Genomic DNA, 24,491 nt, shown 5'->3' on the forward strand with positions numbered 1-24,491 from the left:
ACACTAGACCACCAGTGCTCGGTTTAAAGAAGGCAAATTCAGCCAGTGTGGTGGTTATTTGGGGACAAACAGTGACCACAGCATGTCTGATCTGAATAGAACGAGAAACCTCACCTACCCACACCACATGGGGGCCTACCATCTACACTTCAGGACAATTTGGTCATGCAGTTACCAGGCAATATCAACATCATGGAGACCGGCACCCTGGGACCCATGCGGAAAAGGCGCGTCCATGACTTTGATGTATACATAAGGGCCATAGGCCGTTAAATGATGAGAAGAAACACAGCCTGTTGACCCTGGCGGTAGGGCCGAATGTGAGGGATATTGGCAACAAACTCCCCCGCTGACACCACAGACTCATACACCGGCCTCAGGGATGCGCTCACCAAATATTTTACCCCACACATCAACATGGACTATGAGCACCATGTGTTTCATACAACAAAACACAACAAAGGGGAATCCATAGATGTTTTTCGTGATGCGTCTATGAGTGCGGATAAAGCACTGTAACTTCAACAACTATTCCAATGAAGAAGCACTGAGATCGCTAATCATTGCAGGATGTGAAGCCCCTGTGTTCCAGAAACGCCTCCTGCAGAAGCAGTGTTCGCTCGATGAGATGTTGAAGCTGGCCAGGTCTGACACGGCGCTTGAGCTACAGGTGGAAGCTATGGGAAACGTCAAGGTATTAGCGTCGACATCTGATACCATTCACAAGGTGACCACATTCTTGGCACATCAACAGAACAGTGACCCATTCTGCTACAGATGTGGTTATGAGTTTCCGCACAAACGGGTGCTGTCTGCCCTGGGTCAACAATGCACAGCATGTGGAGGTGAGAACCACTTCAGAGTGGTGTGCCACATGTCCTGAAGTCAAGCAAGAGGAGATAGCGCTCAAGGGGGGACGTCCAGACCGAAAGACAGATCAGCCACATTCCACATGGGGTCACCAACACCCTATGAACCCGCACACGAACATCACAGAGACCGAGGGGAAGAGTGTTGAGTTCCCGAAAAACCAATGCTTGAATGGCACACTGTTCGCTCCTCTAGTTCGAGGCCCCACCGAATACCCAGAAGATACGTGAGATGCCTAATAGAACAATCTGCCTCAGAAAGCGTCTCGAGCTGTTCCTCGGCCAAAGAAGACAGGAGAAAACAAAAGTCCAGACAAAACCCTCCGGAAGAACTGAAGAAGAAAGAATACGTATACGCCTTGGGAAACCATACGGTGAAAGAACATAGCCCTATTTTGCTACTTCAAATACAAGGACTGTCGACAGAAGTTTTAGTTGACATGTGGGCAACCGTAAACATAATTAGAGAGGAAGAATATGGCAAAATGCTGAGAGCCCCAAGACTGAAACCAGCAGAGGTGAACATATACCCCTACGGATCTAGAACGCCTCTGCCGTGCAAATAATACTTCATGGCTGAATGCAGATACAAAGGGAAGTCTAAGAGAGGAACTATTCATGTGCTTGAAGCTGCCACAGAGTGGATACATCCTAAGTTTTAGGGCTGCCCTCGACATGAGCCTGATCCACATACTATGATGACATGTTATTGTTCAGACAGGATCAGGACCAGCACGATAAAACGCTGGCCAGGGTGTGCATGGCTCTGGAAGCAGCAACCCTCACACTAATCTGGGAAAAGTGTGAATTACGACAGGGGTCGCTACAATTCTTTGGACACACATTCTCAACACAAGGAATGATGCCAGATCCAGAAAAGGTGGCTGCCCTCACAGACACAGAACTGCCCACAAATGTGTCTGATCTATGCTCATTCTTACGACTCACCAGTTACTGCACAGGGTACATACAAAACATTGCATCAGTGAGAAAACCACTCTGCAAAATCACCAAGAAACAGTTGCCGTTTATATGGTCCAAAGCATGCCATGAAGCATTCTAAAACACTCGGATTCACATTTCATCTGCTGACAGCATGGCATATTTCAACACAGCTCGGGACACTGACCTCACAGTGGATGCCAGTCCTGTGGGATTGGGGCCATCCTGACTCAAGTGGACCCGGGGTCACTGGACAAAAGACACATTGTATCATATGCTAGTAGAAGCCTATCTCACACGGAACAGCCATACTCACAGGCTGAGAAAGAGGGGCTGGCGGTTGTGTAGGCCTGTGAACAATTTCATTTGTTCTTATATGGGAAACCATTCATCATTGTGACTGACCAACAAGCTCTCCTGTTTATATTTGGCAACCCCCAGGCAAAAAGGCCTCCTCAAATTGCGAGATGGGGCCTCCTTCTCCAGGACTATCAATTGTGGATTGTACACAGGCCCAGCAAGGAAGAGAACCCGGCTGATTTCCTATCCCGCCATCCAATCGCATTGGCCGGAACAAACTCCACAATTGCTGACCAGTATATACATTACATGGTCCAAGCGGTCACCCCAGAAGGGGTGGACGTCACGCAGATTGCGGCAGAAGTCAGAGAATGACCGTGCCATACAGATCATCCTTCGATGCCAACAGTCTGGAAGATGAAGCAGGCCAAGCAAATGGGGCAAAACACCTGCCCCAAGACACAAAGGGACATTCATGGACTACTCTTAGTAAAGGAAGAACTGACGTGAGCAGAAGAGGGCCTACTCCTGAAAGGTACCAAAATAGTGATACCTAGGAGACTGCTAGATGAAGATGCTGGAATTGCGGACTGGCAAGAGACCTCAAAGAATAGACCTCTACGGACTCCAGTGGAAATACAAGTCCTTCACAAACTGCCAAAGCAAGTGGAGCATATACAGAATCAAATGCCCTTGCAGTTTGATCTATGTCAGCAAATGCAAGAGAGAAATAAGACAGCGAATTTGTGAACACAGATCCTGTCTAAAAAATCAAATAGTCGACAAGCCCATAGTGGCACACTTCAAAGCCAAGAACCATAAACACACAGATATGTTCTGGTTTATCATCCAGATGGTAGCCAACCCACCCAGATGAGGCGACCATGATCTAGCACTTAGAAAAACAGAACAAATATGGAATTTACTGCCTAGACTCTGTAAATAAAGGACTCAATGCAGCAATTGAATGGAACCTATTCTTCAACTAACATCCACCCTAGGTCCAGTGTGCATATACTGGGTCCAATTACCCCCAATGAGATGGCACCTGATCAGCATTAGCCTTTTTGAATATGGCTTGATAGAACAAAAAGCATACTGAGTGGGCACGCACATATTCACTCTCCAAGTCTTTTTGACAAGTACAGGCTACACCAAGTACAACAATCGCTTTTATACATACATGGCCTGTGCCCCTAATGGTTAATGAAAATGCCTCCTCCGTGACTACCCTGCACATGCACTTGCTCTATACCGAGCTCCATCTCTCACCAGCAACATCAGCAGTCTGATACTGCCATCCCAGCCTTCTCCAGTTAATTTCAGCCCACTATTTTCTAGTCTGGATCGGTCCGAATGGTTAATGGAGATTCTCACTCCGTGATTGCCGTGCACATGCACTTGCTGTATTTCAAGCTTTATCCCTCGCCATCAATGTTAGTAGATTGATACTGCCATCCAAACGGCTCCCTGCTAATCTTAGGTCGCTATCTTTAGCCTAGATCGACCTGAGTTTGCATGGCCAAACGTTCTCATTGCATGGTCCGTCTAACACATAGATACATCCCATATGTCGGGATCCACATGAATAATGGGCTCTTTAATTTATTTTTCCATCTACTTTTCCTTGCATTTTGACTCTAGAATCATACCAAGCATACAGATCTCAGCAACACTTACGGTACTTGAGTGCCGTACTTGCAGCATCATGTGTCGCCTAGCAACACCAGCACAACACAACAGACTCACAACAGCCTATTTAACTTGCACTATTTAGAACGAGCCACTTCTGCCCTGCTACGCATGCGCCAAGCAGAACCAGCACTTCTCTGATATCCAGACAGACAGTCGGCATCTTGAGGCAAACAAGTACGTTATTCTGCCTAAAAATTATGCATCTTTTGGCCATCACAAATCATACACACGGATGAGTCAGCTCCCGTGAACCGAACACCCCCGCGTTGATATTCATAATGCTAAGCGGTTCGGCATCCATGTTGCTTAGCAACTATTCACCAATGCAAGCAATAGTTCTGCGTCCGAACACTCTGGGACACACAATCACAGGTTGGCTCTCCACTAATAGAGAGCCACACAGACAAGGCCCTCAGCAGCACATACACAGCGTCACATACTTAGTAATTCACTTTAATTAACAGGGATCACTTTCAAACCAGCGTTGAAACATAGTCGATGTTGCCTAGCAACTACCCAGTAAGCGTGCACTAGCTCAGCATCCCATTCCTCCGGGACACATATGCACGCAACGTCTCAACTCTCATATTGCGTCACCCAGACAAAGCTCATATACGGCGCCACACCATTTTGAATTGTTTTAAGTCAACATGGACTGCCTTCAAACAACTTTGAAATATACGGCGGCCATTTCTGTACAAACTCTTTAATGTGCACTATGTAAGTGCCCAAACCAACACGCAGGCTACCTCAAGATTAAAGTGAATATACGGTACAGCCCACATGGCAATGTTGACAGGCATTTTTCCTCTTACCGAAGAATCCCTAAATCATGCGACAGTTCGCATAACTGGATGCACACCACGAAGTACCGTCTAGCAGACCGAGTTACTGCGCAAACAGGTAATTTTCGGTTCTTTAAAGTCCCTAAGCACACATTATTAAGCACAAGCAGCATAATAAAGAGGAACCCACTGTCCTCTCTTGTTCTCCTATGCAGCATTCACCAGCTCATGAGCAAGACTAAGCCCTGTATCAATGACAGTCCCACTGAAAAAACTGCCCAAGACACACAGAACTACCGCAAGGTAGGTAGTAAAAACCCAGTTACAAGGGTATATGGTACTGCATCTAATTGTTTAGGTTGCCCCGACAGGTATACTCCATTCCAAAACCTTTTTATCTGTTTTTATTTAGATAACACTCCCTCGGTCTCCAACAAGAAGTTCAGACCGAGATTACATCGCGTTTAGCTATACAGTCCTGAGGAATGCACTGAGGATAGCATATACATTAAAACTGAAACAACCTTCAGATATAGCCTGAGCTGGAAACACAAAATGTGTCGACTTGTATAAGTGTATTTATAAGAAATACAACACACTAAATCCTCCAATTATTAACCTCACCACATTGTGTCTTGTTTTTGTAAACATTTTATTGGTTTCATAACAAACAAACATCACACCCAAACATGGTGCATACCTTACTCAAACCCCAACGTCCCATCTCTTCTCCCCCCCATTACAATCTCCACAAGGGGCCAGCACGGTCCACTAGTCCACAACTGTCTCTTCTTCTCCATAATCCTGGGAGCCATCCTTGTCCAATTCATCGGGTCCCAGGCCCGTTAGTGATGCTATCAAGTGCTGCCATGCCATCAATGTTCCTACTTCCTCTTCGCCCCCTCTAGATGCTGCCTCCCTCCAGATCACTGTTTCAGCCTGAGCCCACTGCAGGAGGTCCCTCCACCAGGTATCTACCTTGGGTCTCACCTGAGCTTTCCATCCCATGGCTATCCTTCGTTTCGCCAGAATATAGGCCAGATCTTTGAGCTTGCACACGTGCTTGAGTTAGCGTGGCCTAGGGAAGCACCCCACCATACATGCCCACAAGGAGTCTACCCCCAGTTCAATCCCTTTGGTAGCCAGTCGGTAGCCAGTCGGTCTGCTATTTCCCTCCAGTATCTAGCTATTTCGGGACAAGCTCAAAACATGTGTACCATCCCGGCATTTTTCACCCCACATTTCGGGCATCATTGTGTAGCCGCATTTGCAAACTTAGCAATTTGCTAGGGGGTCATGTATGCTCTATGAGTGATATACAGTTGAATCTGTTGTAATCAGGCATTCCGCAACACTTTTTTATGGTACCCTTGCATTCTTTCCCATAAACCATCACTTATTGTCTCCCCGCTGTCTTCTTCCCAGTCTCGCCTCGTTTGATCCACCTCTTTTCCCACTTTAGACATCAACAATTTGTAAATTCTGGAGACCTCGTGTCCTCCGTCTGACACTGCTTGAAACATTTCTATGGCCCCATCTGGCTGCTGGGCCAGTTCTTCTTCCAACCACGTCATTTTTAACATTGCCATCAGCCTCACATACGTGATATACTGCCCGCTGTGCAGGCCTGTGTCCTCTCTTAGTTTATCAAATTCTATTCTGCCATCTCCTTGCGACACATCCCCAACTGTTGTCACTCCCACCAGTTCCCAGTGTTCCCTTATGGCATGTCTCAGTTAGTCGTCTACCCCCTGCAGTGTCACCAAGGGGACCTGCGGGGAGCACGGTGTCTAGCTTCCCAACTTTACGCAGGTCCTATGCCAGATCTTCTTGCACAGGATCAGTAATGCCGCTCTCCCCCTTTTCGGTGGCTCCGTTACCACATCCATTCATTCAAGAAATATGGTGTGCATTCCGCCCTCAGTAGTCTGGATGTGGTGTCATCAGACAGCCATCATCTGGCTACATATTGCAATTGGCCCGCTAAGTAGTACACCTCGAAATTGGGCAGTTTAATATCTGCCCGATCATGTGAGTTTTGTAATTTCCATAGGGCCACCCGATTCCTAGTGTTATGCCAGATGAACTCTCTGCACATGTTGTGGAGTTTATTGAAAAAGCGTTTAGGTATTAAATACGGGACATTTGCAAAATTGTGTAGCAGCCTGGGCAATACTATCATTTTAAGCAATGCCGTCCTTCCCATCATGGTCAGGGGCAACCTTGTCCAGAATGTCATACTGCGTTGGATCCCCTCTACTCCTTTCTCTGTATTATTCTTGTGTTCATCTTCAGCCTTATGATCCACATTTACCCCCAGGTATCTAAAGGTGTCTACTGCCCATTCGATATGTAACACTGGCAGCGTATCTGGAGGCATTCCCGTATATCTCCCTAGCGGAAATATCTTGGCCTTCGTGGGTTATACCTGATAATAGTGCGTATCGATCCAGTACCTCTAGTAGGTATTGTACATTTTCTTCAGGGTATCTCAAATACAATAGCATGTCATCTGCATATAATGATATTAGGTGTTGTCCCCCTTTCGTTGTAATACCCACCTCCCCATATTGGTATCTTAGGTATGCAGCCAGTGGCTCCAGCGCCAGAATAAACAGCATCGGGGACCAGGGGCAACCTTGTCTAGTTCCTCTGCCTAGCGTCCACCTTTCCGAGACCACCAACCCTGTCCTGACTCTGGCGATTAGTGCTCTGTACAATAGTTTCACCCATTGCAGATACACCAGACCTTTCCCAAACTTAAGAACTGCCAGTAGCCAGGTCCACTTAACAAAGTCAAAAGCCTTGACTGCTTCTAGTGAGACTATCGCCAGTTCCTGGGTGCTTCCAGCGGCCTGGTCTATAACGTGGTGCAATCTCCTAAAGTTATCCGAAATGCTTCGCTGGGGGACACATCCGGTTTGGTCATGTTGTATTAGGGTGCTGATTAGTGGTTTCAATCTGTTTGCCATCACCGCAGTAAGGATCTTACTGTCTTGATTTAGCATCGACAACGGTCTGTAAGATCCGCAGTCAGTGTCTATTTGCCCGGCTTGAGAAGCGGGATGATGACCGCTTCCCTCGAAGTCTGCGGCAGCCTACCCTGTTCAAATGCCTCATTTAACATAGCCAACAGTGGTGGAAGCAGGTCTGCTTTGTATGTCTTATAAAATTCACTTGGGAGGCCATTTGCCCCCGGCGCCTTATTAGTGGATAGGTTACGGATTACATGTTCCAGTTCCTCCAATTCCAGTCGCGCCTCTAGCCTTTCTCTATCGGCTGTCTCGAGCCTGGGCAGGATATCTTCTAGCACTTCGTTTGTATCAATTTCCTCTGCCTCTATTTTATTGGTATACAATTTACGATAGTAGCTTTGAAAGCACTCATTCACCCCTTCTTGTGTGTCTTCGAGTGTGCCATCTTCGAGGCGCATCTCTCGGATCACATGTCTTGTGGTTTCACTCTTACACAACCAGGCTAGTGGTCTGCCAGGTTTATCCCCTTCCGCATGTTGTCTCTCTATATATTTCCAATAATTGAGGTTACATAGTCTCTCCCAGTGGGATTTACATTTTTCAGTTAGATGTCTTATCGCCTTTGTCTTTTCTGGGGAGTCCGGTCTCTCTTGCATTTTATCCTCAATCTCCCTTTCTGTGGTTGGTAGGTCTGCCATTATACCACCCAGTAGCCCGACTGACTTCGATATTGCTACTCCTCTTATCACCACCTTAAATGCTTCCCAAAGTGTGCCCGCAGACTCAACACTTCTATTATTTAGTGCAAAGTAGTCCTGTATTGCCATCCTAAGATCTTCCCTAAACATGGTGTCTTTGAGGGCTTCGGCTCGAAGTCTCCATGTCGGTATCCTGGGCCTAAGCGGCAAGATCTGCCATGTCACCGTCAGTGGTGTGTGGTCTGATAGGACTGCCGCCTTGTATTCCGCATGCTTAATCTGCTCCACCACGGAACTAGACACTAGTATGTAGTCTAACCTGGTGTATAAGTCATGCAGGGCTGCATAATGGGAGTAGCCTCTACAAGTGGGGTACAACTTCCTCCATATCTCAGTGAGCTGGAACTCTCGCATAAGTGTGGTCAGTGCCTTTGCCGCCGGGCTAGGTTTGGTTCTTTTGTCATCTGATCTATCCATCTTGGGGTCTAGTGTGCAGTTAAAATCCCCCCCAACTATGACCGCTCCTTCCATGTATGGGCTAACAATGGCGTACAGATAAGATGCGGTGTCATTGTTCGGGGCATAAATATTAATCCCGTTAATCATTTTATTATCCACCATCCCTTTTATCAGCACCATTCTTCCATCTTTTCTTACTTCCTGTTGCAACAATTTGAACGGGACGTGGGGCGCAATCCATGTAAGGACTCCCCTAGCGTATACTGAGTATGTGGCACCTATTGTGGTCCCTTTCCATTTCCTCTTCATCAAATCTAGCCTCTCTTTAGTTAAGTGGGTTTCCTGTAGCATTGCTATGTCTATCTTTTGCCGGTGTAGATATATCATAATTTTGTTGCACTTAATATAATTGTTTAACCCGCGTACATTCCAGGTCACAATTCTAAGGTCCCCCATTTCAACTATATCCTACTCCCCCCACCCTTCTCCCTATTCTCTTCCTGTATAGATTTAGTTATGATTGTGGACGTCCCGTGCTGTGCTCTTGCTTCATCTTTGTTGTTCTCACCTTCTCCCCACTCTCCTTTCTCAACTCCCCATTACAAACTAGTTTCTTACCAACTACCACTACAAGCTCCCCACCTCCCATCCCACACTTCTCCCATCCCCACACTCGCTCCCTTGTTAGCCCTTCTACACACAAACTCCCCTGCTCCCTTTCCCGTTCCCCAACTCCCTCCCCCCTCCCTCCCAACTTCCCCAACCAGTGCCCAGCTCCATCCCTGGATATCAGGTGCCCCCTCATCTGGCCCTTTCCTCTAGTGTATACCGATGCTCTGGGCCCAGTGGGGTTGGACTATCCTACTGACGTCCTATCTAATAATCTAAGCTATGGGGGTAGCGATACGCTCCTACTGTTGTCCTGCATAAATTCCCATCCCCGCCATATCCTCCTCTGCAGGGTTTATAATACAGTTTATATCGTGTCTTACGTGCAGCCTTACTATGTTAGTATTCTTTAGAGTACCATGGCAAGGAAGGGCCTATGTATCCCAGCGCAGCGGTAAGTGTCTCAGCAACCACTCATTTCCACTCATCTGTTTTTCCAGTGTCTGTTCCTCCGCGTTCGCTGGGTAGTTCTGCAAGTCCATCAACGCTGTCACCTCTTCAGGGGTGTCAAAAAAATGTGTCTTGCCCTCCCGGATCCCTTTCAACTTCGCTGGGTACAGTAGCATGTATTTGTACCCGGCATCTCGCAGTCGCCTCTTCACGGACACGTAGCTAAACCGCTGCCACTGTACCAGGAACGTGTAGTCTGGGTAGGCCGTGATGGTCGCGGCCCTCTGCTGATCGTCCCTCCTTTCCGGAAGTGTTCCAATATTCTTTCACGATCCTTATGATTCAGGATCTTGGCAATGAGTGGTCTGGGAGGGGCTCCCGCTTTTGGCCTCCTGGTCAGGGCCCTATGCGCCCTCTCCACTGCAAAGCCCTGGGAGAGCGCGCCTGCACCAATCTCCTGCAAGAGCATGGTTTCTGTGTAGCCTGTCGGGTCGAACCCTCAGTCCCCTCCGGTAAACCGACAATACGGATATTGTTCCTGCGGGCCCGTCCTTCTGCTTCCTCTGCCCTGGCCTCCAGGTTGTGTACTTGTTGTTGGAGTGTCACCACTTCTCTGGCATTGCCCGCACTAGCATTTGTGTTGGCCGCCGTGTCTTTCTCCAGTACTCAGGTGCTTTCCGATAGCTTCCTTACATCTTGCCACAGGAGATTCACGTCTATGCAGACAGCGTCTATTTTTTGTTCCAACAAGGTTCTCAGTTCGGCTGTGGACGCGTCCATCCTACTTGCCCAGGATATCTTCAACTCGGCTATGGCTTCCAGGATCCGATGATCATCTCTCGCCGGGGTCGCTTCCAGTGGTGTTTCTTGTTTCTTAGCTCTGACTCCATCCGGCCCGGAGGGGGTCTTGGCAAACTCTTCCATTGTGGACTGCTTGCTCTTGGCTTTGCCATGCTTCCCCTCTTGATTTGCTCTGGCCCTGCCCGGTGATGTCGTGTAGTGCAGAATTATTGTGGCCAGCCTGTTGGCGTGCCCTCCTTTGCTGCAGCCTGTGCCGTGGCAGACGCGCCCTTTTCCGGTCTCCCCTGAGACCATGCAAATCTTATGCGGTCTTGGCCCGTGTCCCCAGCAGACCCCAGAACTTGCTCCACTTCTGGCCACTTGCCTTCTCCACTTTCCTGTAGTGCAGTTAGGGATATGATTAACGGGTCTTATTGTTTATGTAAGGTTGAACCCCTATGTCTCCATCTCCAGGTCGGGTTTTGTCCTGTTTCTGGCATGTGATACCTCAGCTGCTGGGGGGTATCTGTGCCCTTTATTGTCCAGGGGATTGCTGTGGTCTTGTGCCCTCTTCTATCACCTGGGCAGCAGCCCCGCACAAGGATGCTTTATGGCTAATGAATTGTCCCTGTATGCCCACCTTATTTCAGTCTCTGGGCTGCACTGCTTTTCGACCTTGCACCAGCTTATCTCTGGCAATCAAGCCCTCCTTGTTTTATTTCAATCCAAGCCTATTATTTCCTGTGTCACCCGCGCCTGGGCAACAAAGTGTCTATGACTGCGGGCTGCGTGTGGAGTTTTCAGTACTTAGTTGCGCGTCACTGTAGCTCGCATCAATTACCAGGCTCCGGCTGCTGCACTTCTCGTCTCCCGACCGTGGTCTAGTTCAGGGCCATCACACGCTGCGTTCATTTCTGGGCTCTCGCATCCATTCACTCCGTCCCCGCCGCAGACCATGTAGCACGTTTGCAATAACAGTATTGGGGCGTATTGATCATTCGGTTCGGGCTGTTCTCGGCCCCAATGTTTAACAAGAGTATGGCACTGTGTTGTAGTGGCCACCAGTGCGCCTGTGCCAAGCTCCGTCTTGCCAAGGTACCATCCGCTGATCGCGTAATTCTTTCCCGGCGCTCCTCTTTGTTATTTGAGCGGCGGCCATCTTCTCGTTAGCCGCGGTCCGGTCCCTCAGGCTGTCCACGCTTGTGATGCCGTTTCTGCCTCGAGTTGCTCCTCATCAATGTTCCCCCTCCTGCCTGGAGTCATCCGCTGCACAATCCTTTAATATGGGGTTTAATGCTGCAGTTTTTTTGCGGTTTTTGTCAGCATCATGTTCAGATCGGCAGTAGCTGCCGCACGGACACGTCCGCTGACATGGCGTTCAGGCCCCGCCCCCTCTTGCCGCGTCATTAATCTTACTGGGTTTAAACAAGTTGAATGCATCGGAAATATTGTTAGATTTTGATCCATGTGTTTTTGAATTTGGTATTTTGTTATAATATGAATAAATTATTGTTTTACCAGGTTCTATTACCTGTCGTGCAATGACAGAGTGATCAATACGTCTGTTAAACTGTTGTTCCCTACCTGTACCTAATTGTGTCAAAGAGTGGGGTAATATAGGTGTAGAGGAGCACTCCTGTTTCAATCTGGTTTGCGTTGAATACTCAAGAAAGATATTTCAAAATAAAGTGAATTCCCAAAACGTAATTTATATCTTTCTCGCAATTAAATTAGCATTGCAGGTTACTGTGTGCATAACTTAATTGCTTACATAAACAAACAATTCTTTCAAGGTACTAAATTTCCCAGTGTGATTCTTTACACATGCATACAAAATGTGATGATAGAATTAACCACTCAAATTTACATAATTAGTACACAATTTCCTATTCCCTGTCTTTTACAGATGGGGGTAGTCCAAATATGTGGCTTCCTTCCTTTCAATTTGATTGCCTTTGTGTGGATTTTTAATGCACACCGCGTTTCGGGCTATTCTAGCCCTTCATCAGGTGCGAGTTATTCACAAGTTCCAATAAATCAATTTCTGTAATTTATGTAGAGAAAAATTCTAGTCAGTATCATTGTTCACTCAGTGTTTCAGAATACTTCATACGTGCTTCTCAAAAATGTTAATTCAAAATACCTCTGACCTTCAGTTTCACTGATACAAAAAATTCACTGTTCTTCCAAACACCTTCCACACTTGGCCGGTAGATTCTTAATGATTTGTTTTTCTTTAGCGTGCAACAAACAGTCTCTTTGTTAGATCTGTTGAGAAAACAATAGGAGATTGTTTTCACTCCATACAGTCTTTTTTTTGGGGCGTTTTGATGCGGGTTATGCACCGGGATCAGTCGCTTGGGAAGAAGCGCTGGGTCCCAGTGTCATAACCCTGATTGTTAACATTTTCAGGAAGGGTAGATGTTAATGCGCATTTGAATCATGTGCTCACCTTTGTCCTAAAGTTCCAGTGCCGTGCGTGTTCCCGACGCTGTAACGGGGTCACCGTCTGTGTTGAATCGACAGCTCACCGATCTTTCGCTCATCTCGTTTTGCTTCTCTCCTACTTCGGCGTCCACCGCTTGATGTTTCCGTGTGTGTGGAGCGTTCCACTGTGGCTCAGCGTTCCCGTTCAATTTAGTTGGTATGGTAACTGTATTGTTGAGGAACTAGACGAGGTGACTTATTACTCGTATTCCATGGGCGCCATTTTAACATCTCCTTACTAGTTGTGTGATCGTATTGAGATCTTCAATCTTCATATGTAGTTAACATGCCCTTCTTCATTTGTTCAGTTGTTATAAAAAACAACGTAAATCCCAATCAGCATTCATGCAGTTGGGTTGCATGGAATTCAATTTTTTGATCCAGTAAGTTTCCCTTTGAAGCAACATTTTGTTAAGGTTGCCTCCCCTTCTTGGGGTTTTCACCTGTTCCAGGATGATGAACCTCATCTGGGCGATGTTGTGTCTCTCTTGTTTGAAATGTTGTGTAACTGGCGATTTGATGGCCCCTGTTCTTATGTTCGAATTATGTTCAGCCCAGCTTGTTTTGGCTTTTCTCGTTGTCATCCCGACATAATATATCCCACACGGGCATCTTATACCGTATATTACATTTTTCGAGTCACATGTGGCAGAATGTTGAAGATTTATCTTATATCCCTTGTGGGGATGAGTGATTATGTTGCCTTTGATTAAATTGTTGCAATTGTAACAAGGAATCGTCCCTTTGTGGTTTTTCTGTGTTTCCTTTGCTGCTGAGAAGTCTGCTTTTATTAACTGATCTGTTTTCAAAGAGTGGGGTAGCCTGCACTCACTTGTATTTTGTTCCAATAGACTAATCCCTCACGAGTCAGGGCCCCCGACAATAAAAAAGAGGGTCCTTACCCATAGCGTTACTTACACTGGCACATCAGGGACACAGGGTATATGGTCCACCAAGAGATTCCTGCGCCAAAAGATCTGGTTTCCACATCTGGATCGTCAGGTAGAAGCTCTGCTCAAGGACTGCTCTACATGCACTGTCCTGAATCCAGCCACCTGACCTGAGCCTTTACAAATGACAGAACTACCTGAGCACGCATGGGATGTAGTGGCCATTGATTTCTTTGTACCAATTACGGGAGGCGACCACATACTCATGGCCATGGACCAGGACTCTCGATACACAGACGTACAAATAGTTGCATCCAAAGCGGCCTATCACACCACATCAGCCCTGGATAGGATGTCCACGGCATATGGACTACCACGAGTGGTGAAATCCGATACATAACACACCCGTTGAACGTGTTGTCATCCAAATACCAGTAGAAAACATCCTCTGTAACGTTGACTGTTCCTAAGACATGGTTCACAACAAAACATGACCCGGGCACATTGGTGCTGGAGCCGGAATATAATTCATGCAATACCTTCAATAACAGTACCTTGTCTGTCCTTGCACCCCTGAAAGCGACACCTTTGCCAAATGAAATTCAGTGCTTAAAGAACGGTCAAGCTTGAAAAGTTCCATGCCTGAAAAACACATTCCCCCATTGCTTGACTTCAAATAGTACTCGCAGAACATAAACACAGTTGAAGCACAGACTCATCAGCGCTTTTTATCAATGCAATTCAAGATGGCGTCAAGACTGTACATTCCAGCAATGGCCTGAGTGAAACCCACAGGAAACAAATAAAACGCTCACCTTAAATGCGTGCTTATGATCATTTTTTTATTTCAGTGTCCCAGCAATCTTCTCAAACTGAAAGAAAGCTCAGCGGCCAAGTGGCTCATGCAGTACCCGGATTACTCTGTGGCAAGGACCAAAAAAGAAAAGACTACATATCCCAGGAGGCTCTACATCTAGTAGTCCATCGGCACTCTAACAGTGCACAGACCAATTCACTGGTCTAGTGCCTTTACAGAACACTCAAAACAAATAACTTGTGCTGCCTCCATAGTGCCCCTGACTACTCTTGCACCACTCCATTCTGAGGCCACCTCTGATTTCTGTGCATCCAGTGAGGCGGGGGCATGCTCCTTACAGCCCCCCACATGCTCATAACTTCACACTGTCACATGACAGCAGGTGCAAATCCTGCATTTGGTCCTGAGTCTCTTGGACACACTGGATCTCCCAAAGTGGCGCTGGTATGCCCATCTCCTTCATGGCTTATCTTCAGCAGCAAATACATCTCTTCAGTGGCACACATCTCATCATGGGTATAGAATTCCAACATCCTCATCGCCAAACATGTTGTCTCCTGGGTTTCAGGTGAGACAGGAAGCAAGCAGAAGCAATGCAGGACCCAGAATTATATAAAAGGATCGTTTTTATTAGTTGCAGGTTACAAGGTAAGTGGTTATGCAGGAGAGTAGAGTAAGATATAAGCATCCACCAGGAATCGGTTCATTGTGATTTCATTGCAGAAATAACAGAGATGCTCAATTACAGAGTGCAAAATATACTGTAAGAAAAAATATCAAAATGCCTTTTACAGTGCATATTGTAAAAAAAATACCTAATTTCGGGGGAGTGGGAATCCTCCAAGCTCCCTCCCTTACCTCTCCTACACTCTCCTAGTCTCCCTCCCCTTTATATGAAGTTTAGATAAAGGGAGTTTAGGCGCGGGGAGGGGGGGAAACGGCGCAAAAGCCGTGGGGAGGGGCGTCCGAATGGCGCCAAAGAAACAAAAGCCCAGGAAAGAGCAGGAAACAGCACCTGGGAAAAGTGCAAAGTGTAACAGCAGGGGCCCGGGGAAAGCCCGGCCCCCAGGGAAGGAACAAAAGGTCTGGGGGGTATATGTAACCCAGGAAAAGGAGAGGAGGTACAAACCAGGTAAGGAGCTCACCTCTCTCGGGTAAGCTCCTAGGGCCTGGATAAGGAGAAGGAAAAACATTTTCTCTTGCGGGCTTACTGTTTTCACTTTCTCTAGGGAAGAAGCGCAGGTTTTGTCTTCACCTACCGTGTGAGAGTGGACGACGCTGTGACAGAAGCTCCAGTGGCGTGGAAGATTGACCGAGCTGCCTGTGTTCGGTGACGGAGGGAGAAGACCGCAGAAACAGCAAGTCACCGTGGAAGCGGGCAGCCGTGTGCGGCGAACAGCGTTTGGAGCCGCAAGAAGAAGACCGCCAGAGCAGCAGGTGCCGTGGGAGGAGGACTGCAGGAACACCAGGTACCGCGGGGAAGCAGCCAGCCAGCAGAGGAGAAGACCGCTGCGGGCCATCGAAGGAGGAGGCAAGGGAAGTATCAGAAGTACCTCCGAGAAGGCTGACGATACGCGGCAAGGGACGCGGACAGGAGGAGAGGTACCCGCCCACATAATAAGTGAAACCCTCGCTACCTAGGCACGCCAGACAAAGGGGCGTGGCCTAGAACTTTCTGAAGGGGCGGCAACTCGCAAGGCCTAAAAGAATTAAAGGGCCACACACAAACGGAGCATTGAAGAGCGCAGCAAAAGGAAAGGAGGAATTTAAAGGGGCAGACCGCCAGTCTCTGTGGCACAGTCGACAAGCGCGCAGACGTGGGCCCCAAAGGTTAGGGGTTCAAGCCAATCCGCCGGCGCAACAGCTTTTGAAACCGAATTTTTGAAATAAATATTTCTAGGTAACTCGCGAAAGAGTTACAATTTTAGACATTACAAGAAAGCGGCAAAAACAAAAAAACAATAAATAGGACGCGCTCAGAACCACAGGACAAAGGTGAAAGGAGGAGGAAGTCCTGCGGAAAGAAGGAATTCAGACAAGGGGAATGGCGGAAAGAAGAGCAAGAAGGGCCCAGGAATTCAGTGAATGGGCAAGAAAGGCGGAGAAAGAATTGGGGCACAATGGGTGCTGGAGGTAATGCAGAAGGAAGAAAGGGCAAAGGCAATGTCACCTTTGCTGTTCATAGAGCCTAGCAGCAGTGAAGAAGACGAGGTGCAGCAAGGACAGAATAGGAGGAGAGATGAGCCAAGGAGATCGGAGGAGCAGCCAGAGGCACCAGCCAATAAGAAGAAAAGAAAAGAGAAAAACAAAGGTACTGTGAATAACAATGTGGGAAATAAAATTGTAAAAATGTTTGAAAATTGTGTCACGGGTTCGGGTAAGTCACCCAGAATCAATGGCAGAAAGAGCAGAAGTAATAAGGCAACCAGGGAGGAACAGCAGGGGAATTCTTCAACAGAGGGAGAAAGCAGTGATGATGAAGAAAGGGATCATTTGAGGGCTTGGGTAAAATGGAGAGGGGTGGTGAGTAGGGAGAAGCAAAGAGGGGCGGGGGGGCAGGGCTAGAAACCAGAGAAACCCTGGACCCATCAGTACCACAGGGGGCACCAGTAGTGCCAATCACAGGAGTACCACAAGGGACTGATCCCCAACCAGTGGCTCCGGTAGGGGCACCAGCGGTACTAGTGGCAGGGAACCCACCGCAGGGGGTGGTACCACCAGTGGCAGCAACAGAGGTTGGGGGTCCAATCATGACGAAGTATGGCAGACCAAACATGGGTAAAGAAGCACAGGGCAGGTCAATGAAGGCAATGGCTTGGTATATAAATGACAAAGTAAAGGAGAAAATATAGAGAAAGGAATTAATTGGTATTTACTCTTTGCTAGATTGTCAAAAAAGAGGGAGGAATGTGGCACTGGAAGACATAAAGGAGGATGAGAAAAGCCTACTAAAACGGGGGCCACTAGTAAGGAATTTTGACAACTGGATGGCAGCCTTTAATATAATGTCCACAATTATATTGCAGAAATTCCCAGAAGACGGGGTAGCATTAGTTGCGTATCAGCAGAGGGTGCTAAAAGTGCACACAGCATTTGGGGGGGTGCATTGCAGGAGTATGATCACGAGTTCAGAAAGGGGATGGACTGCTTTCCAGATATGGGATGGGATGAGGAGAATTTTAATCTCTACATATTTAATGTACTGAAAGAAAAATGGGAAACCAAGGAGCGAGGCGCATGAGGGCAACAGAGGAGGCAGTATTGGCAGAATGAGTACAGATCTGATTATAGATACAATAACAGAAGATATGAAAATAACTATGACAGAAATAGGGATCAAAGCTTTCGGAGCAGGAACTACGGGTCACAGAGATGATGGCAGAGCAGCCTGACCCCAACCACACAGGGTGGAGGCAGTGGGAGCACGGGGCCAACACGGGCAGAACCAGGGCAAAGTCGGAATTTTGAGAAAGGGGTACCCTGCAGCTGGGGATGGAAGTACAAGTTCAGCCACAAGTGTGAGAGATGTAAGGGCGATCACAGCAGCTCCAAGTGCACAAGGGCCAAAGCTCCAAGCAGCAGGAGCAATGAGATGCGGAACTAGAAGCGGGGACGAGAAGGGAGCCACACCAGTAAAAATTGAGAGGATGGAAGGGTGGCTCCAGAGATACCCAGACCAGGAAGCAGCACAAGTAATCAGGCAAGGTTTTAGAGAAGGTTTTAACATCCCATTTACCGGGCAAGGTGCGCAGGACATCCCCAAAAACGTAAAATCTGCTACCGAGAACAGGGAAATAGTGACGAAGAAAATCAGAAAAGAGGTACAACTGGGTAGGGTTGGGGGATCTTTTGCAGTCTTGCCATTTAAAGAATTGATATGCTCTCCACTGGGGTTAGTGCCAAAAAAGGAGGAAGGGGAATACAGGCTAATCCACCACCTATCATACCCCCCAGGGGCCTCGGTGAATGACGGCATTGCACAAAGCGATGCAACAGTATCATACTCAGATTTCGAGGAGGCAGTAGAACTAGTCAGGAAAGCAGGAAAAGGGGAATGGATGGCTAAGGCAGACATTAAATCAGCATTCCGGCTATTGCCAGTCAACAGCAGATCTCAGAGGTGGTTGTGTATGCAGTGGGAGGGGGAATACTTCATCGACAAATGTCATCCTATGGGTTGCGCCATTTCATGTACATACTTTGAGAGGGTAAGTTCATTTTTGCAATGGGCAGTTACAGAAGAGATGAGGGAGGCCAGGATAGTACATTACTTGGATGACTTTTTATTTGTGGGGCCCGAAGGTTCAAAACTATGCAAGGCAACCCTGGATAAATTTGTGGAGATAACAAGTGAATGGGGTTTTCCGCTGGCAGGGGAGAAGACAATGGGTCCAACACAGATTATCCAATTCCTAGGGATAGAAATTGACTCAAGCCTGGGGGTGTGCCGGATCCCAGAGGACAAAGTAACAGATCTACTGAACACAAAAGAGCTACAGGGAAGGAACAAAGTGACCGTGAGAGAATTACAAGGGCTGGCAGGAAAGCTAAACTTTGCGGCGAGGGTCATACCACAAGGGAAAGTGTTCCAAAGAAGCACTGAGCTGAGAACAAGAGGGGCCACAATGGGGCACCACAGAGTCAGGATAGGGGGAGGAATCAAGAGAGACCTGGAAGTGTGGGCAGAATTCCTGAGGTATTTCAATGGGTCAGTGATATGGCGCTCACCCATAAACGAGGAAGGGAAAAGGGTGTTGTTTACTGATGCAGCAGGTGGTTTTGGTTTTAGCGCAATATTGGGGAGAGAGTGGTGTGCAGAGAAATGGCCAAAAGCATGGCAGGTGGCAGAATGGACAAAGAACATAACGTTGCTGGAACTCTTCCCAATCTGGGTAGCATTGTGTGCATGGGGGGGAAGAGCTAAGAAACAAGGAGTTGGCAGTATGGTCAGATAACATGGCAGTGGTACACGTGTTAAATAAAGGAAGTGTGTCATGCCCAATAGTGTTGGAATTGATGAGAGCAATAACTCTGGAAAGCCTAAAAATGAATACATGCATAAGGGCAAGGCACATCGCTGGAGAACCTAACGTGGTGGCTGATGTAATATCTCGTTTTCAGTGGGAAAGGTTCAGGGAGCTGAGACCGGACGCTGACAGGGAAAGAACGCCCATGCTGCAGAAGGCATGGGTCCCGTTGAAAACACTGGAAAGGAAAGAACGGTTGGCTACAACTCTAAAGAAATGGGAGAAGCACAGAGAACGGAACGGGTCATTGACAAACTGACCAGGAACGCCCTAACGTACAAAACGGGTAAGCGGTACGAAAGACATGTAAAAGATGTGTTTGTGCAAGCAGGAGTGCAAGATGTGGAGGAAATTTCAATGGAAAAAATGTGTGTATTTCTGGAAGGGGCATTTGCCAAAGGGAGAAAGAAAAGCTGGGCGGCGGCACACCTAGCGGCGGTAGCATACACCACAAAAGTGGCTGGTGTACCGGATCCAACTGACAGCCCTAGGATAAAATATGCTATGAGAGGTTGGACAAAATTGGAAGGGAAGAAACCGGACAGCAGAAGGCCACTGAACTTTGGGAAGCTAATAATTCTGTTACAAGTATTGCAAAATACATGCAGCAGCAAATACGAAACTGCGCTGTTCAGGGTAGCATTCGCGCTGGCATATTATGGGGCCTTCAGGGTAGGGGAGCTGGTGGCCAGTAATACGGTGGCAGGAAACAGCCTGACAAGGAGGGATATTAGTATGGGAAGCAAGGGTATGTCTATAATGTTAGGAAATCTAAAACAGACCAAATGGGGAGGGAGAGAGCAATAGAACTCAATTGCATCAAAGAGAAGGACCACTGTCCCAGATGCATCACCCAAGAATTCCTAGAGGTCCGACCGGAGGTCGACGGGCAGCTATTAATACATAGGGACGGCAGCGCACTCAGCAGGTACCAGTTTCAGGCGGTGGCCAAAGCAGGTTGGGATCCGGCCGAATTTGGAACACATTCATTCAGGATAGGGGCTGCAACCTCTGCATGGGCAGGGGGCCTGGGAGCAAAAGGAGTGAAAAGGATTGGGGGTGGAAGTCTCAATGTTTTAAAAGATACATAAGGGAGGAACTGATATGAACGCTTATCTCCCCCATTTCCACAGAGACGTGCCCCTACAAATCGGCATGGATAGTGGGGCACTCCTTCGTGACCCGGGCAGGCAGATGGCTGGAGGAAGTGAAGCAAGGACTGGATTTCAAAAACACAATTACAGCATGGTGGCGCCTCCCGGGGATGCACTGGGAGGACATCCACGACAGGCTGTCCGACCTGATAGGTTTCAGGGACCCTTCCCCCCCCGAGTACCTGGTTATACATCTTGGGGGGAACGTCTTGGTGAGCACAAGTGAGCACAAATAGGGGAGAGTTACAGAGGAACATTTGCGAGTCCCTACATAGCATAGCCCACAGTTGGTGGAAAACCAAAATCTTCATGTCTGAGGTAATACCACAAAGGGTCTGGTATGGTGCACAGAGGAGGCACGCAAGCGAGATAGCCAGAAAGAAGTAAAATAAAGCAGTAGAAAAGTAGTGCAAGAGCACATGGCTTCACTTCATAAGACATGGCCTCTACCAGAACAATCCAGAAATGTTTCACCAAGACGGGGTGCACCTGTCAAACAAGGGGATGGGGGTTTTCACTGACAACATTTTTAGGGCACTCCAGGAACGTGGTTGTAGGTAGGGTGCTTTTGGGGGGGGACCTGAGCGGGCGGGAATAGCACCCACTCAGGTGTGGCAGCATGTGCCCAGGAACGAAGGCCCAAGGGCTAACAAGGACTCGGGAGGAGCCTTGGGCAACTCCGAAACTGGACACAAGGTGCCCAAAAGCATATGACTGTGTATTGGGTTTGTTGTTATGTATTTTCTGTAAGAAAATAAAATGCCTACGCCCATTACTTTTCCACAAACAGAATTGGTCTGTGATGTTATTACTTAGGTAGGGATCTGGTAATAAGAGCAAGGGGAGCCCACACTACTCAGCCTATGCCTCAGGCCCCGGGCTGCATGAAATGCGGGCCGATGGAGGGCCTGGGAGTTTAGGCGCGGGGTGGGGGGGAAACGGCGCGAAAGCCGTGGGGAGGGGTGTCCGAATGGCGCCAAAGAAACAAAAGCCCAGGAAAGGGCAGGAAACAGCACCTGGGAAAAGTGCAAAGTGTAACAGCAGGGGGAAGGAACAAAAGGTCTGGGGGGTATAAGTAACCCAGGAAAAGGAGAGGAGGTACAAACCAGATAAGGAGCTCACCTCTCTCGGGTAAGCTCCTAGGGCCTGGATAAGGAGAAGGAAAAACGTTTGCCACCCAACCCACCCTACAAAGATAACGGAAGGAGGAAGCAGGCAGGAGCCGGAACGCCGAGTACTTTCTTCAGTACACGGTCCAAGACATGTCGTAGGTGGCATGTGCCCAGGAACTAAGGCCCAAGGGCTAACAAGGACGCGGGAGGAGCCTTGGGCAACAAGGTGCCCAGAAGCATATGACTGTGTATTGGGTTTGTTATGTATTTTCTGTAAGAAAATAAAATGCCTACGGCCATAATTTTTCCACAAACAGAATTGGTCTGTGATGTTATTACTTAGGTAGGAATCTGGTAATAAGAGCAAGGAGAGCCCACACTACTCAGCCTCTAACCAAAATCTGTTTATTGTTTAGACCTGAAGCACACCCCTATCATTACATTTCCTTTTCTTTATTTCGATAATTGTTCTGCTGTTAGGTATTTTGTACCTGCTCTTTGTAAATTCACTCTTTATTATTTCCTGCAATATTATCACTGGATATCCAGGAATCTACTCCCATCCTGAATCCTTTCCAACCGTCACTCCTGGAATCTAGAGAGCCCCAGATTCCATGTCCCACCAGGCATTCCCCTACTGCATAGCAATTCATGCACCCAAGACAGAATGGCCAGTGACCGAAGTGAGCGGGAACAGTCGGCAGCGGTGTTACACTACTTTTTTTTCTGTTTACCATTCCACTACTTTTTACGACCACATTCACCATTCTATATAGAGCATTTGCCCATTTAGGTCCCTGTGCAAGTGGATCACCATTCTATATAGAGCATTTGCCCATTTAGGTCCCTGTGCAAGTGGAAAGTTGTAATAGGAGCCGTAGTTACTATTGCAAAACCATGGGTGTGTGTACCCACTATGCTTCTGCCTACCCTCTCCCCTGCCGAAACCACAGTTCTACTTCTTTTTTCAGTACATTTTTACCACTGAGAATATCCCAGGCACAGAAGATACCACAAGAGGGTTGGGATCAGTGGCCCCTTTCGCACTCCCAATGCAACATGGGGGCTGGTATTAACATAATTTCCCGAGTTGCTTTTGGCTCCAAGTGAAGTACTTGTATTGCGTGTCCTCTCCATAGAAGGTGTGTCATCTCTGAGCTGTTGTGACGCTCTTTTAGCTTCCCACACTTTGCACCAGTGCACATTCTACCATCTAGGAATGGGTCGATCAGACGGACTGACTGCTTAATCCATCCAAACGTGCCCTCTCTCCCGTTATATTGTTATTTTCACCTCTATTTAATAACGAAGCCAGCTAAATGACCTACATATGCGGAGCGCCTCCCTTCTAAGTACATTAGACTACGAGCACGCCAGTGTCCGGATCTTGGGATATTTTTCCATTGTTTTCTGTCATTCAATATTTGTGTCTCTGTTTGGGAAGTCATTGTTGTAGCGACCCATCAAACGCCCACCCCTAGCCCCAGACGTTGCTGGAGACAACGCAGCTAACTTCTGCTTTTGAATAAGAACTTAATTCGAAGGCACTTACAAATCAAAGCCGAACATCTCGTGTCGTGCGACACCAAGGTCACTGGAGTGAATGCCAAACTGACGAGGAAACGAAACTGTTCTGATGTGACCGATAACAGAAACCAGGCATATTTTACCTCAGGGCGATGGTTCATTTTCACGAACACCCGTCCAGCGTCGGTGTTGTAAGTTTTCCCGTGACTGATCCATCCTCGCCCAAAATGCCCGGTCTCCTCCAGCAACGCGGTGTCCAACTCCCTCCTCAGTAGCATCTCCATCTCCTCTTGGTGTGGCGCTGTTTTGATGGCGGTCGACAGGCAGGGAGGGGCCAGCATCACACACGAACAGCATGGGGCGTGAGCGTGCAGTTGTGGTCACCCTTTACACAGCTCTTCATTGACATGAGTGCTCATTGCTCCATCCCCACTCTCCATCAAGGGATAGGCATGGTGTTGCCGCGTTCTTGGCATACACATCAAGGGCGAGGAAATAGAATTATCGCTTCGTCATCCTGCCCTGTGATATTAGTATTGCACAACTAATTGTGCACACGTCATCACGCGTAGTCCTCTTAAGAAGTGCCTGAATGCACGCGCAATTCGCAGTAAAGTGCCAGTTACTATTTCAAAGCGGCTCGGAGCAGGTTAATAAATGCAGATGACTTACGAAAGGAGACCAGCGCCTATAGGTAGCTTACTTCCCCAACAAAATCTCAAACTGGCCAGTGTTCATTCCTGGGGTCGGGCTGGGGCATACAATTGTCTCAGATGAAAAGGTGATGCAAATTGTGCATTTTAAAGAATATTTGTTCAGTTACACTGGTCAAAACTACTAGCCACATGGTCAAGTAATGTATCAAAATGGCTCACATGGGCCAAAAAAGTTGACCAAGAAAACTGTCCCACTCTA

General features: G+C 47.7%; 1 protein-coding gene across 1 annotated transcript in view; it reads right to left on the minus strand.

Moving 5' to 3' along the window:
* Positions 1-24,201, minus strand: part of LOC138582849 (ketosamine-3-kinase-like) — a 394,390-nt gene extending 370,189 nt beyond the window's left edge. The window contains exon 1 of the mRNA XM_069654536.1: positions 23,720-24,201. Within this exon, the coding sequence (XP_069510637.1) occupies positions 23,720-23,917 (198 nt within the window). The 5' untranslated portion in view covers positions 23,918-24,201. The remainder of the gene's footprint in view (positions 1-23,719) is intronic.
* Between the last annotated feature and the right edge of the window lie 290 nt (positions 24,202-24,491).

The sequence above is a fragment of the Ambystoma mexicanum genome, chromosome 3q, assembly GCF_040938575.1.
Source record: "Ambystoma mexicanum isolate Mex_15411 chromosome 3q, UKY_AmexF1_1, whole genome shotgun sequence".
In the NCBI taxonomy this organism is placed as follows: domain Eukaryota; kingdom Metazoa; phylum Chordata; class Amphibia; order Caudata; family Ambystomatidae; genus Ambystoma; species Ambystoma mexicanum.